The sequence below is a fragment of the Oncorhynchus clarkii genome, chromosome 28 (genome assembly GCF_045791955.1).
Source record: "Oncorhynchus clarkii lewisi isolate Uvic-CL-2024 chromosome 28, UVic_Ocla_1.0, whole genome shotgun sequence".
In the NCBI taxonomy this organism is placed as follows: domain Eukaryota; kingdom Metazoa; phylum Chordata; class Actinopteri; order Salmoniformes; family Salmonidae; genus Oncorhynchus; species Oncorhynchus clarkii.
In genome coordinates, this window is record NC_092174.1 from 3,662,725 (window position 1) to 3,677,722 (window position 14,998).

Here is a 14,998-nt window from a genome sequence, read left to right on the forward strand (position 1 = left end):
TTAATGTCCATTCATGTTTTATGTGCGTTTCCACCTGTCCCCATATTAATATAGTTGGTTCATAGTTGGTTTTGGTATTTTAACCTGCATGTCAGGATCTCGTCTGGTCGGAATTTACAAAATCAACATGCGCACAATGGCCAGTGTAGCGAGTACGAACTAACATCCTGATCTTGGGAGCTTTTATAAATATTTGTAGGTATTTTCTGACTTTATTGAACAGAGAGAGAGGATGACAGTGGAGAAAGATAGAGAGAGGTTGTGTCAAAGGGAAGTGTTCCGGATTCAAACATATGTCGACACCGTAGGCTGCGGCACAGATCGCTCGACCACCTTAGGCCACCTGCCCACTCCCTTCTGACACAAACCCTCTTCCAACTTTCCTGTCTCTCTCTCACTGTCTCCATTCAATAAGATGAAAAATGTTGGAACCACCACTCTACAATTTTTTTTTTCTACATTTCTAGAGACATCATCCAGTGACTAAGTCTCGTACTACCATCCTGATCTCGTGGATCCGTGTAGCTAAACATATGTATTAAAAATGAAGGCTGTGGGCCGTATCCCATCCCACGCCGACACAGTATGTGTTCTTGCGGCAGCGGCTAAACCACCCCAGACTACATCTCTTTAGAAATCTTGAACCCAGTGACCACTCCTATAATACAGTATAAGCAACCGGTGACTCTGACTCATTTTTTATCTTTATTTAACAAGGCAAGTCAGTTAGGAACAAATTCTTATTTCTTATTTCAATGACGGCCTAGGAAAAGTGGATTAACTGCCTGTTCAGGGTCAGTACCTTGTCAGCTTGGGGGTTTGAACTAGCAACCTCCCGGTTACTAGTCCAACGCTCTAACCACTAAGCTACCCTGCCACTCCATACTCAGAATCGGCAAATGCTACATCCTTCCAACAGTACACCTGTGCATCTTTTACATCCCAGTGCACAACAACATGGAAAATATTAAATATCTAAAGTCAGTATCAAAAACATGGATTTCATCTTGAGACACAATTATCTTTAAAAGTCATCTCTTGTGGACAGACGCACACCAAATCACATTTTATTTGTCACATGCACTGAACACAAAAAGTTACAGTGAAATGCTTACTTAAAAGTCCTTAACCAACAATGCAGTTAAGAAAAATAAGACTTAAGAAAATATTTACAAAATAAAATTAAAACTATAACGAGGCTATATACAGGGGTACCGGTACCGAGTCAATGTGAAGGGGTACAGGTAAGTCAAGGTAATTACGGTAATATGTACATGTAGGTAGGGGTAAAGTGACTATGCACAGACAATAAACAGCGAGTAGCAGCAAGGGTCAATGCAAATAGTCCGGGTAGCCATTTTATTAACTGTTCAGCAGTCTTATGGCTTGGAGCCTTTTGGACCTAGACTTGCGCTCCGGTACCGTATGCCATGCGATAGCAGAGAGAACAGTCTATGACTGTGGTGGCAGGAGTCTTTGACAATTTTCAAGGCCTTCCTCTGCCACCGCCTGGTATAGAGGTCCTGGATGGCAGGAAGGTTGGCCCCAGTGATGTACTGGGATGTATGTACTACCCTCTGTAGTGCCTTGTGTTCGGATGCCGAGCAGTTGCCATACCAGGTGGTGATGGAACCGGTCAGGATGCTCTTGATGGTGCAACTGTAGAACCTATTGAGGATCTGAGGACCCATGTCAAATCTTTTCAGTCTCCTGAGGGCGAATAGGCTTTGTCGTGCCCTCTTCACGACCGTCTTGGTGTGTTTGGACCATGATAGTTTGTTGGTGATGTGGACACCAAGGAACTTGAAGCTCTCGACCTGCTCCACTACAGCCCTGGTCGATGAGAATGGTCCACAATCAGCTTCTGTGTCTTGATCACATTGAGGGAGAGGTTGTTGTCCTGGCACCACACTGCCAAGTCTCCGACCTCTTCCCTATAGGCTGTCTCATCGTTGTCTGTGATCAGGCCAACCACTTGAGTGGGTTGAGTCACTGATGTGATCTTCCTGTCTGGGTTGGCGCCCCCCCTTGGGTTGTGCCATGGCGGAGATCTTTGTGGGCTATACTCGGCCTTGGTAAGGATGGTAAGTTGGTGGTTGAAGATATCCCTCTAGTGGTGTGTGGGCTGTACTTTGGCAAAGTGGGTGGGGTTATATCCTTCCTGTTTGGCCCTGTCCGTGGGTATCATTGGATGGGGCCACAGTGTCTCCTGACCCCTCCTGTCTCAGCCTCCAGTATTTATGCTGCAGTAGTTTATGTGTCGAGGGGCTAGGGTCAGTTTGTTATATCTGGAGTACTTCTCCTGTCTTATCCGGTGTCCTGTGTGAATTTAAGTATGCTCTCTCTAATTCTCTCTTTCTCTCTTTCTTTCTCTCTCTCGGAGGACCTGAGCCCTAGGACCATGCCTCAGGACTACCTGGCATGATGACTCCTTGCTGTTCCCAGTCCACCTGGCCGTGCTGCTGCTCCAGTTTCAACTGTTCTGCCTGTGATTATTATTATTTGACCATGCTGGTCATTTATGAACATTTGAACATCTTGGCCATGTTCTGTTATAATCTCCACCCGACACTGCCAGAAGAGGACTGGCCACCCCTCATAGCCTGGTTCCTCTCTAGGTTTCTTCCTAGGTTTTGGCCTTTCTAGGGAGTTTTTCCTAGCCACCGTGCTTCTACACCTGCATTGCTTGCTGTTTGGGGTTTTAGGCTGGGTTTCTGTACAGCACTTTGAGATACCAGCTGATGTACGAAGGGCTATATAAATAAATTTGATTTGATTTGAATGCTGAGCTGTTGGCAATGAACAGCATTCTCACATAGGTGTTATTTTTCTAGGTGGGAAAGGGCAGTGTGGAGTGCAATAGAGATTGCATCATCTGTGGATCTGTTGGGGTGTTATGCAAATTGGAGTGGGTCTAAGGTTTCTGGGATGATGGTGTTGATGTGAGTCATGACCAGCCTTTCAAAACACTTCATGGCTACAGACGTCAGTGCAACGGGTCGGTAGTCATTTAGACAGGTTATCTTGGCGTTCTTGGGCACAGGGACTATGGTGGTCTGCTTAAAACATGTAGGTATTACAGACTTAGTCTGGGACAGGCTGAAAATATCAGTGAGTACACTTGCCAGTTGGTCAGCGCATGCTCTGAGTACATGTCCTGGTAATCCGTCTGGCCCTGTGGCCTTGTGAATGTTGATCTGTCTACATTTGTGTTCGTTCCATGTTAATGAATTCTGTGTTCCCGGTCCAAAATGACCGCCCCATTATAGCTGATTATAAATACATAATAATACATATATTATCACCTAATGTTGTGTTAGATCTTTTTTTACCTTTATTTAACTAGGCAAGTAAGTTAAGAACAAATTCTTATTTTCAATGATGGCCTAGGAACAGTGGGTTAACTGCCTGTTCAGGGGCAGAACGACAGATTTTGTACCTTGTCAGCTCGGGGATTTGAACTTGCAACCTTCCGGTTACTAGTCCAATGCTCTAACCACTAGGCTACCCTGTATGCCTCATTGACCTGAGCTCATTCAACTCGTTTTTGGGTTTTAAAAATGCATAATGTATGGATTATTTTGACTATAACAAATACTCAGATGAAACATATTGTGCTATCTATCACAGACTACTTTGTGTCAAAGTTGAGCAAGAACTCTCTCTTCCTCACCAGTGTCATGATCAAAGATATGATCAAGAGCCTCACATACAGTATATCGTTTGGTCATTGTGCTGCCACCTTGTGAGCAAGGCCTCAAAAAAGCTTTTTATACCAAAGCTGCGAGAAAAGTTCTATATATTCTTGAAACAATGTTGCGATTGTTTGTGAGAATGCCAACAGGTGTGGTTCTCGTGGGGGAAAGATTATATTGGGGAAAGGTTCCCTTGGGGGTTGCCATGGAAGCCAAGAAGGGGAGTGAGGTGTAAGTGTGTGTGTTCAAACACACATGCATGTGGGGGTCTGGGAGAGGCAGTCCATCTAATGAATGGGCATGTGACTGAACTCAATTTTGTACACAGTAATTGTAGTCACACCCATTCATTTCTAATGACCGGTCATTTTTTACCGGGAACACCACAGATGTACAAAAGTTCAATAAAACACCAAAAAGTATTCTGTGTGTTCAGATGCCCTGTGTGGACAAAGTCATGGAACCTTATGACAATCAGATTAAATGAACTACATTTTTCAAAGAGAAAACCTGTCAAATCGGTCCAATTCGACCGGAACACAGCAGGAGTGTTAAAGGTCTTACTCACATCGGCTATGGAGAGCATGATCACACAGTCATCTGGAACAGCTGGTGCTCTCATGCATGCTTCAATGTTGCTTGCCTCAAAGCGCAAATAGAAGTAATTTAGCTTGTCTGTTAGGCTCGCGTCACTGGGCAGCTCACGACTGGGCTTCTCTTTGTAGTCCGTAATAGTTTGCAAGCCCTGCCACATCCGACGAGCACCAGAGCCGGTGTAGTAGGTTTCAATCTTAGTCCTGTATTGACGCTTTGCCTGTTTGATGGTTAGTCTGAAGGGCATAGCGGGATTTCTTATAAGCATCTGAGTAAGTGTCCCGCTCCTTGAAAGCGGCAGCTCTACCCTTTAGCTCAGTGCAGCTGTTGCCTGTAATCCATGGTTCTGGTTGTTATATGTATGTACAGTCACTATGGGGATGACGTCATCAATGCACTTATTAATGAAACCAGTGACTGATGTGGTATACTCCTCAATGCCATCGGACGAATCCCAGAACATATTTCATACTGTGCTAGCAAAACAGTCCTGTAGCTTAGCATCTCCGTCATCTGACCACTTCCGCATTGAGTGAGTCGCTAGTACTTCCTGCTTTAGTTTTTTTGTTGTAAGCAGGAATCTGGAGGATAGAATTATGGTCAGATTTGCTAAATGGAGGGGGAGGGAGAGCTTTTTACTCTTCTCTGTGTCTGGATTAAAGGTGATCTAGAGTTGTTTTCTTCTGGTTGCACATGGTTGTTACATGCTGGTAGAAATTAGGTAAAATGGATTTAAGTTTTCCTGCATTAAAGTCCCCGGCCACTAGGAGCACCGCCTCTGGATGAGCATTTTCCAGTTTGCTTATGGCCTAATACAGCTCGTTGAGTGCGGTCTTAGTGCCAGCATCGATTTGTGGTGGTAAATAGACAGCTCCAAAAAATACAGATGAAAACTCTTGGTACATTGTGTGGTCTACAGCTTATCATGTGATACTCTACCTCAAGCGGGCAAAACCTCAAGACTTCTTTAATATTAGATTTCGCACACCAGCTGTTATTGACAAATAGACACAGACCCCCACCCCTCGTCTTACCGGAGGCAGCTGTTCTGTCTTGCCAATGTATGGAAAACCCAGCACACTGTATACTCTATTATCCATGTCGTCGTTCAGCCACGACTCTGTGAAACATAAGAAATTACAGTTTTTAATGTCCCATTGGTATGATAATCTCGAATGGAGCTCATCCAGTTTATGCTCCAATGATTGCATGTTGGCTAGTAGGATGGATGGTAGAGGCGGGTTACTATTCCAACGAATTCTCACGAGGCAGCTGGATCTGCGTCTCATGTATCAGGGTCTCCTCTTCATGTTAATGACGGGGATTTGGGCCTGGTCTGGGAGCAGCAGTAAATCCTTCACGTCCAACTTGTTAAAGAAAAAGCTTTGTCCAGTTCGAAGAGAGTTATCGCTGTTCTGATATCTAGGAGCTCTTATCGTTTATAATAGACGGTGGCAGAAATATTATGTACAAAATAAGTTACAAACAACACGAAAAAAACACAAAATAGCACAATTGGTTAGGAGTCCGTAAAACGGCAGCCATCCCCTTCAGCACCATTCTCAATCAAAGGCCTAACATTATTGGTAGTAGGATCTGTCGACAGACTGTGGGATGACACGACTAATGAGGAACTTCGTTCCAGTATGCTAATTTTTATTCACTGATCATTTGGACAAATCACGATTTCGCAGGTGCTTGCTGGGTGACCCAGAGTACTCAAAAATAAAGGATCAATTAAATAAATACAAATAAATCAGGGTTGTGGTCAATTCCATTTGAAGGTAGTCAATTCAGGAAGTGATTTAAATGTAAAATTCACAAATTGAAAAACTTTTGAAATAAATAACTTCTACTTTTCAGTTTATTCAGATGCCATAAAAAATTGATATTGAATTGTAATTTCAGTTCTCTTCCTGAATTAACTGCCTTTCAATTGAATTGAACCTACCCTCAGTGGGTAGGTGCGAACCAAATGCATTCTTACAAGGCGACATTATCTTAACTCCACATTTACTGGATTGGTTGAACGGTGCAGAAGGATTAGAAAGAAAAAGGCCATCACAAGCGTTTATTTTACATCTGCAACTTAGGTTAAATTGACTCAAACTCTGAAATAAATGAAAAATGAATTAATGAGGCACAATTTATACTTTTCGCTGCAGAGGGCAGTCTAGAACCAGAAGCTAAAATGGATGTCTGTCACCGCAAATGTTGAACTTCGAGATAAAAATGTCAGGACACACACACACACACGATGTGGATGGGTAGTGAGGATAGGAATTGCAAGAGGCTATAGTTTAGGGAATAGGGTACCATTTGGGACACAACAGAACTCATATTATATTTCCATTGCCTACAAAAAATAACGCTAAAAACAACAGCTCAAATGAGTAGTGTAAGATTAATACTTTGACACACCTTAGTAACACAATGACCTTTATATTCACCAGTAATACTGCTGACAGCCAATACAATATAATAGGCTTAATATGTGGCAGTTACTGTAGTCCTTTCCCTAGACCTCAGTAAGACAATTACAATCTTACATAACAGTGCTGTCCCTGCTAGTTGGAAATGCAGTACCTTTGAACACAGGATAATAAGGTTTAAGTGGGTAAGTGTGAGCGAATCATGTGCTGGCCTAAAATTATTTCAGGAAGTCAAATAAAAACATCATCATTGATGAGTATTTTCCTCAGTGCACTTCATTAATGGAGTTGAAATAGCATTGAGCCAAACACAGATTGAGTCTGTAATACCTACATGTTTCAAGCAAACCACCATAGTCCCTGTGTCCAAGAACACAAAGGCAACCTAACTAAATGACTACAGACCCGTAGCACTCACGTCCGTAGTCATGAAGTGCTTTGATAGGCTGGTGATGGCTCACATCAACACCATTATCCCAGAAACCCTAGACCCACTCCAATTTGCATACTGCCCAAACAGATCCACAGATGATGCAATCTCTATTGCACTCCACACATCCCTTTCCCACCTGGACAAAAGGAACACTTATGTGAGAATGCTATTCATTGACTACAGCTCAGCGTTCAACAACATAGTACCCTATGGTACTAAGCTAAGGATCCTGGGACTAAACGCCTCCCTCTGCAACTGGATCCTGGAGTTCCTGATGGGCCACCCCCAAGTGGTGAGGGTAGGTAGCAACACATCTGCCATGCTGATCCTCAACACTGGAGCTCCCCAGGGTTGCGTGCTCAATCCCCTCCTGTACTCCCTGTTCAACCACGACTGCATGGCTAGGCACAAAGCCAACACCATCATTAAGTTTGCAGACGACACAACAGTGATCACAGACAACGACGAGACAGCCTATAGGGAGGAGGTCAGAGACCTGGCCGGGTGGTGCCAGAATAACAACCTATCCCTCAATGTAACCAAGACTAAGGAGATGATTGTGGACTAAAGGAAAAGGAGGACCAAGCACACCCCCAATCTCATCAACAGGGCTGTAGTGGAGCAGGTTGAGAACTTCAAGTATCTTGGTGTCCACATCAACAACAAACTAGAATGGTCCAAACACACCAAGACAGTCGTGAAGAGGGCACGACAAAGCCTTATCCCCCTCAGGAAACGAAAACGATTTGTCATGGGTCCTGAGATCCTCAAACGGTTCTACAGCAGCAACATCCAGAGCATCCTGACTGGTTGCATCACTGCCTGGTACGGCAATTGCTCGGCCTTCGACCGCAAGGCACTACATAGGGTAGTGCATGCGGCCCAGTACATCACTGGGGCTAAGCTGCCTGCCATCCAGGACCTCTACACCAGGCGGTGTCAGAGGAAGGCCCTGAAAATCGTCAAAGACACCAGCCACCCCAGTCATAGACTGTTCTCTCTACAACCGCATGGCAAGCGGTACTGAAGTGCCAAGTCTAGGACAAAAAGGCTTCTCAGTTTTTACCCCCAAGCCATAAGACTCCTGAACAGGTAATCAAATGGTTACCCGGACTATTTGCATTGTGTGCCCCCTCCCAACCCCTCTTTTACACTGCTGCTACTCTCTGTTTCTCATATATGCAGTCACTTTAACTATACATTCATGTACATACTACCTCAATTGGGCCGACCAACCAGTGCTCCCGCACATTGGCTACCCGGGCTATCTGCATTGTGTTCCGCCACCCACCACCTGCCAACCCCTCTTTTACGCTATTGTTACTCTCTGTTCATCATATATGCATAGTTACTTTAACCATATCTACATGTACATACTACCTCAAATCAGCCTGACTATCCCGTGTCTGTATGTAGCCTCGCTACTTTTATAGCCTCGCTACTGTTATTTTTCACTGTCTTTTTGCTGTTGTTTTATTTCTTTACTTACCTATTGTTCACCTAATACCTTTTTGGCACTATTGGTTAGAGCCTGTAAGTAAGCATTTCACTGCTCCCTGCTGTATTCGGCGCACGTGACAAATAAACTTTGATTTGATTTGATGCCCCTGAACCAGTATTCCTCAGAGGACACAGAGTTGTAAATTCAGTCCAACACAGTACTGGCATGTTTATTTCAGGTGATTTATCAAAGGTTAACGAAAATGGCGTTAGAAGTTTCTGTCACTCTCGTAGCATTCTCCTGACTTGCCTTAGTAACATGTTCACATTGGTATTCTGAAGCTCTATGACTATGTTCAGAATTCAATATTTCAATGGCAAACCAGAGACAAAGAGAGCTGAGTTCTGGTTCACAGGCTTGCCTTACCTCTGATATTTCCCACACACAAACAAATTATGATTGACTAGCATTTCTGAAGGAAAGAGGAAGGCCTAAATTATAATGTTTCACTCTTGATCACTGACAGGTAGAGAGAGGTGTTATTACAGAAACTGCAGGAGCAAATTTGAAGCTATAATGCTAGGTTTTCAGCCCATATTTGAAGTGAAAGGATTTTAATGTTCTAATTACAAGAGTTAAGTGCAGCAAAATCTTAATATAAACCCTTTATTTCTAGGTAAATAATTCTACATTTGACAAAAAATGTATTCTGCTCAAGGAGACACATGTAAACGTCTTGTGTATTGACGTTTTCAATTCCACATTAAGTCATTACCATCGTGAGCTGTAATTTTCATGCTCCTTGAATCAGCAATTTGTCCATTTCCATTTGAATAAATTGTTGAATTAGTAATTTGGTGTATGTCTTAGTGAATGGTGGAAAGATATCAGAACATTTAAAAAAGTGGGCTATATGATCAAGGCTAATGTGATATGATGTAAGCCCACGATTAGGCTATAGAAGTAAAGAGCGGTGATGATTGTTTTGGAAAACAAGAATTACAATTACTTGCTCATCTTCACTGTCTGGTGCTTGAGGTTGGTCAAGCGGTTAGGGCTGCCTCGCTGAGAATGTATGCAATCTCCTGCCTGGGTGGGATCGAATCCCGGCCCCACCGGTCTAACCACTAGGTTACCTGGGGCGACAGGTAGCCTAGTGGTTAGAGTGTTGGGCCAGTAACCAAAAGGTTGCTGGGTCAAATCCTTGAGCTGACGAGGTAAAAATGTGTCGTTCTGCCCATGAACACTGTTCCCCAGTAGGTTGTCATTGTAAATAAGAATTTGTTCCTAACTGACTTGCCTAGTTAAATAAAGGTTACACACACTATGTTCCCTCTGTCTCCCAGCTCTCTTCTGTATAAAATGAACTTCAAAAAAATAGTGGGAAGAAAAGTATGTGAACCCTTTAGAAATACCTGGATTTCTGCATAAATTGGTCATAACATTTTATCTGATCTTCATCTGAGTCACAACAATAGACAAACACAGTCTGCTTAAACTAATAACACACAAACAATTATAATTTTTCATCTATTTATTGATAACACCGTGTAAACATTCACAGTGCAGGTTGGAAAAAGTATGTAAACCCATGGTTTTAATAACAGGTTGACCCTCATTTGGCAGCAAAAACCTCAAACAAACGTTTTCCGTAGTTGCGGATCAGACCTGTCAGGAGGAATTTTGGACCATTCCTCTTTACAAAACTGTTTCAGTTCCACAATATTCTTGGGATGTCTAGTGTGAACCGCTCTCGAGGTCATACCACAGCATCTCAATCGGATTGAGGTCAGGACTGACTGTGCCACTCCAGAAGGCGTATTTTCTTCTCTTCAAGCCATTCTGTTGTCGATTTACATCTGTCAAATAGGTTGTTGTCCTGTTGCATCACCTAACTTCTGTTGAGCTTCAATTGGCGGACAGATAGCCTTACATTCTCCTGCAAAATCTTGATAAACTTAGGAATTTATTTTCCCGTCGATGATAGCAAGCTGTCCAGGCCCTGAGGCAGCAAAGCAGCCCCAAACTATGATGCTCCCTCCACCATAGTTTACAGTTGGAATGAGGTTTTGATGTTGGTGTGCTGTGCCTTTTTTTCTCCACACATAGTGTTGTGTGTTCCTTCCAAACAACACAACTTTAGTTTCATCTGTCCACTGAATCTTTTGCGAACATCAGACATGCAGCAATGTTTTTTTTGACAGCAGTGGCTTCTCCCATGGTGTCCTCCCATGAACACCATTCTTGTTTAGTGTTTTATGTATCAACAGAGATGTTAGCATCTTCCAGAGATTTCTGTAAGTCTTTAGCTGACACTCTAGGATTCTTCTTAAACCTCATTGAGCATTCTGCGCTGTGTGCTCTTGCGGTCATCTGTGCAGGACGGCCACTCCTGGGGAGAGTAGCAACAGTGCTGAACGTTCTCCATTTATAGACAATTTGTCTTATCGTGGATGGATGAACATCAAGGCCTTTAGAGATACTTTTGTAACCTTTTCCAGCTTTATGCAAGTCAACAAATCTTAATCTTAGGTCTTCTGAGATATATTTTGTTCGTGGCATGGTTCACATCAGGCAATGCTTCTTGTGAATAGCTAAATCAAATTTTGTGAGTGTTTTTTTATACGGCAAGGCAGCTCTAACCAACATCTCCATTCTCGTCTCATTGATTGGACTCCAGGTTAGCTGACTCCTGATTCCAATTAGCTTTTGGACAGGTCATTAGCCCAGGGGTTCACATACTTTTCCCAACCTACACTGTGAACGTTTACATGTTGTATTCAATATAGACAAGAAAAATACAACGATTTGTGTGTTATTAGTTTAAGCACACTGTGTTAAGTCTATTGTTGTGGCTTAGATGAAGATCAGATAAAATTTTATGTCAAATTTATGCAGAAATCCAGGTAATACCAAAGGGTTCATATACTTTTTCTTGCCACTGTATATATGTTTGGATACGCTAAGCATACTGTAGATGAACATTCAGAGACACCCATGGTAAACCTCATGGTACATCATCATACTGAACGGTACTTTATCCCTTGTGCTGATGCAATGTCAGAAGGAAGAGACTCAACCTTCAAAAGCACCGCCCACCGCATAAAGCAAATCGCCTTGAGAATTTCTATTTTTGTTACTCACCACAGAGATTTCCCGGTGGAATTTGGCCTCCAGGTTCGTCACGTTCTTGAATGTGTTCACGTAAAAACCAACTCGGCTAGAAGGGGGGGAAACACATCTGTTACCATGGTGATGTTTTGTCACCCACAAACATCTTCATTAAATCCCTAAAATAGCTCTTAAATGGACAGCCTCAGCTGTAAGGCGAATGCTGTTAGCATGAAGAATTCCATACATTCGAATGAACAGTTACCATAATGATATACTTTTCATACACTTTTCAAAAAAATAAAACCATATCAAACTGGTAGTCAGAGATACAAAACGCTGTTTAACTACAGTCCCCTATACATGGTTATTGCCTTCTAGGGAGTTGGTTGGTGGTTGAAGATATCCCTCTAGTGGTGTGGGGGCTGTGCTTTGGCAAAGTGGGTGGGGTTATATCCTTCCTGTTTGGCCCTGTCCGGGGGTGTCCTCGGATGGGGCCACAGTGTCTCCTGATCCCTCCTGTCTCAGCCTCCAGTATTTATGCTGCAGTAGGTTATGTGTCGAGGGGCTAGGGTCAGTTTGTTATATCTGGAGTACTTCTCCTGTCCTATTCGGTGTCCTGTGTGAATTTAAGTGTGCTCTCTCTAATTCTCTCTTTCTCTCTTTCTTTCTCTCTCTCGGAGGACGTGAGCACTAGGACCATGCCTCAGGACTACCTGACATGATGACTCCTTGCTGTCCCCAGTCCACCTGGCCGTGCTGCTGCTCCAGTTTCAACTGTTCTGCCTTATTATTATTGGACCATGCTGGTCATTCATGAACATTTGAACATTTTGGCCATGTTCTGTTATAATCTCCACCCGGCACAGCCAGAAGAGGACTGGCCACCCCACATAGCCTGGTTCCTCTCTAGGTTTCTTCCTAGGTTTTGGCCTTTCTAAGGAGTTTTTCCTAGCCACCGTGCATCTACACCTGCATTGCTTGCTGTTTGGGGTTTTAGGCTGGGTTTCTGTACAGCACTTTGAGATATCAGCTGATGTACGAAGGGCTATATAAATACATTTGATTTGAAAATTTGATTTAGGGAGTTTCCTGGCCACTGTGCTCTTTGGGATTTGAGGCTGGGTTTCTGTAAAGCACTTTGTGGCAACTGCTGATGTAAAAAGGGCTTTAAAAAATACATTTGATTGATTGATACATTGTTTAACAACCAGTTCGCAAAATGTTAGATATGTATTTTAAATTGCGATCTGTTGCTACTATTTATGTGAACTCCTAGCACATCTTCTTGCTGAACATATAAGCAACAAGTGCCAATATCAGAAAAAGGTCAACCAAAGTGTACAGCAAACATTGTGTTGACCTTGTGAGGATCCTCTCTCCGCAATGCCGTCTAGCACTACTCAACTCTTGTCATTTTGCAATGAAGCAGGCAGGAGACCTGTGGTCATTCATTCACACATACAGGGGTTGAATTGATTCTGACACATATCCTGAACACATATACTGTAGCTCAGCAGTTGAAGCAGATGTTTTAACAAAAGGATGACTGTCATTATAATGATAGGGCTAAAAATAAAAGCACTGCAATTCCCATCCATGAGTAGAGCAGTGCTAGAGGGCATTGTAGAGAGGATGCCTTCTCATTGGACAGATTAGGTAACCACGGCTGCAAGCATTCTTCTCCAGTGAGCAGCCAGTGTGCTGCTCACTGCTGCTCAAGATGGCAACACACATACACACACAAACAGGGGCGGACTTTGGGATTTGTAGGCCCCCATGACTGTTCAACAAAATCATGGCTACTGAAAGAAGAGCTGTTCGGAACTGGCTTTTTTAGTTGAACGAAGCAGAATGAAGGCTTCCTGAAAATAGTAAAGGTCTTTACATCACCACATCATTTCAACGGAGGGACAAAGCAATTTTTTTGTTATTGAAAGCAATTTGTGGGCCAGAAGAAAGGCAGTTATTTTTTGAACATGATAGAATGTATTTAGAAATGATAATGGTCCTATCTGGTTTATTTCTTATTCATATTTTTAAACTGCATTGTTGGTTAGGGGCTTGTAAGTAAGCATTTCACTGTATTTGGCGCGTGTGACTAATAAAAAGTGATTTGATTTTGAATATCAACCAGTACCTTTATTTTGGAAGATTTTTAACCATTCTAGCACAGATACAAACTGCAACCAAGTTTCTATGTTCATAAGGCTAATAAGAAAATATGTCAAATTACTTGAATATGGGAAAGGTGTAACAATGTTTTATTTAGTATTGGAAAGACTGCCAGGTAATAATTGTGTGTGTAGAATAAAATAAATGCATTATTTTCAATTGCGGTTTTGTCACACTCCCTTCTAACGTGTCCTGCGCAGCTTGTAAGCGTTGTTGTGGGAAATAGAAAGAGTTTTAGCTCTTCTATTACTGTACGTATTATTAAATGAAATTATGCCAAGTTCACGAGGCCCCCTGATGAGGTGAGGCCCTAGGAAATTGTCTGAGTTGCCTAATGGTAAGTCTGCCACTGCGACGCACACCCACAGCACATACAGTGCATTCGGAAAGTATTCAGAACCCTTCCCCTTTTCCACATTTTGTTACGTTTCAGACTTATTCTAAAATTGATTAAATATATTTTTCCCTCATCTCTACATACAATAACCCATAATGACAAAGCAAAAATAGGATTGTAGAATTTTTGCCAATTTCTAAAAAAATAAATGAAATATCACAGTATTCAGACCCTTTACTACCTAGCACCTTTGGCAGCGATTATAGCTATAAGCTGGGCACATCTGTATTTGGGGAGTTTCTCTCATTCTTCTCTATAGATCCTCTCAAGCTCTGTCAGGTTGGATTGCTCAGTTTGGCAGAGGCGTCCGGCTCTAGGAAGAGTCTTGGTGGTTCCAAACGTCCTCTATTTAAGAATGATGGAGACCACTGTGTTCTTAGGGACCTTCAATGCTGCAGAAATGTGTTGGTACCTTTCCCCAGATCTGTGCCTCGTCACAATCCTGTCTCGGAGCTCTACAGACAATTCCTTCGACCTCATGGCTTGGTTTTTGCTCTGACATGCACTGTCAAACCTGGGACCTTATATAGACAGGTGTGTGCCTTTCCAAATCATGTCCAATCAATTGAATTTACCACAGTTGGACTCAAATCAAGTTGTAGAAAAACTGTTTTCGCTTTATCAATATGGGGCATTCTGTGTAGATTGATGAGGGAAAATAATTATTTGAAACTTTAATGAAGTTCATTCATGAATAATGAGTAATCTTCAGTACAGTAA

The 14,998-nt window shown here is 42.6% G+C and overlaps 1 protein-coding gene across 11 annotated transcripts in view; it reads right to left on the bottom strand.

Annotated features, from left to right (window-relative positions):
- Positions 1 to 14,998, bottom strand: part of LOC139387434 (amphiphysin) — a 138,506-nt gene that overhangs the window by 47,791 nt on the left and 75,717 nt on the right. For all 11 annotated transcript variants that reach the window (XM_071133596.1, XM_071133606.1, XM_071133600.1 and 8 more), the window contains exon 8: positions 11,740 to 11,815. In XM_071133596.1, the coding sequence (XP_070989697.1) occupies positions 11,740 to 11,815 (76 nt within the window). The remainder of the gene's footprint in view (positions 1 to 11,739; positions 11,816 to 14,998) is intronic.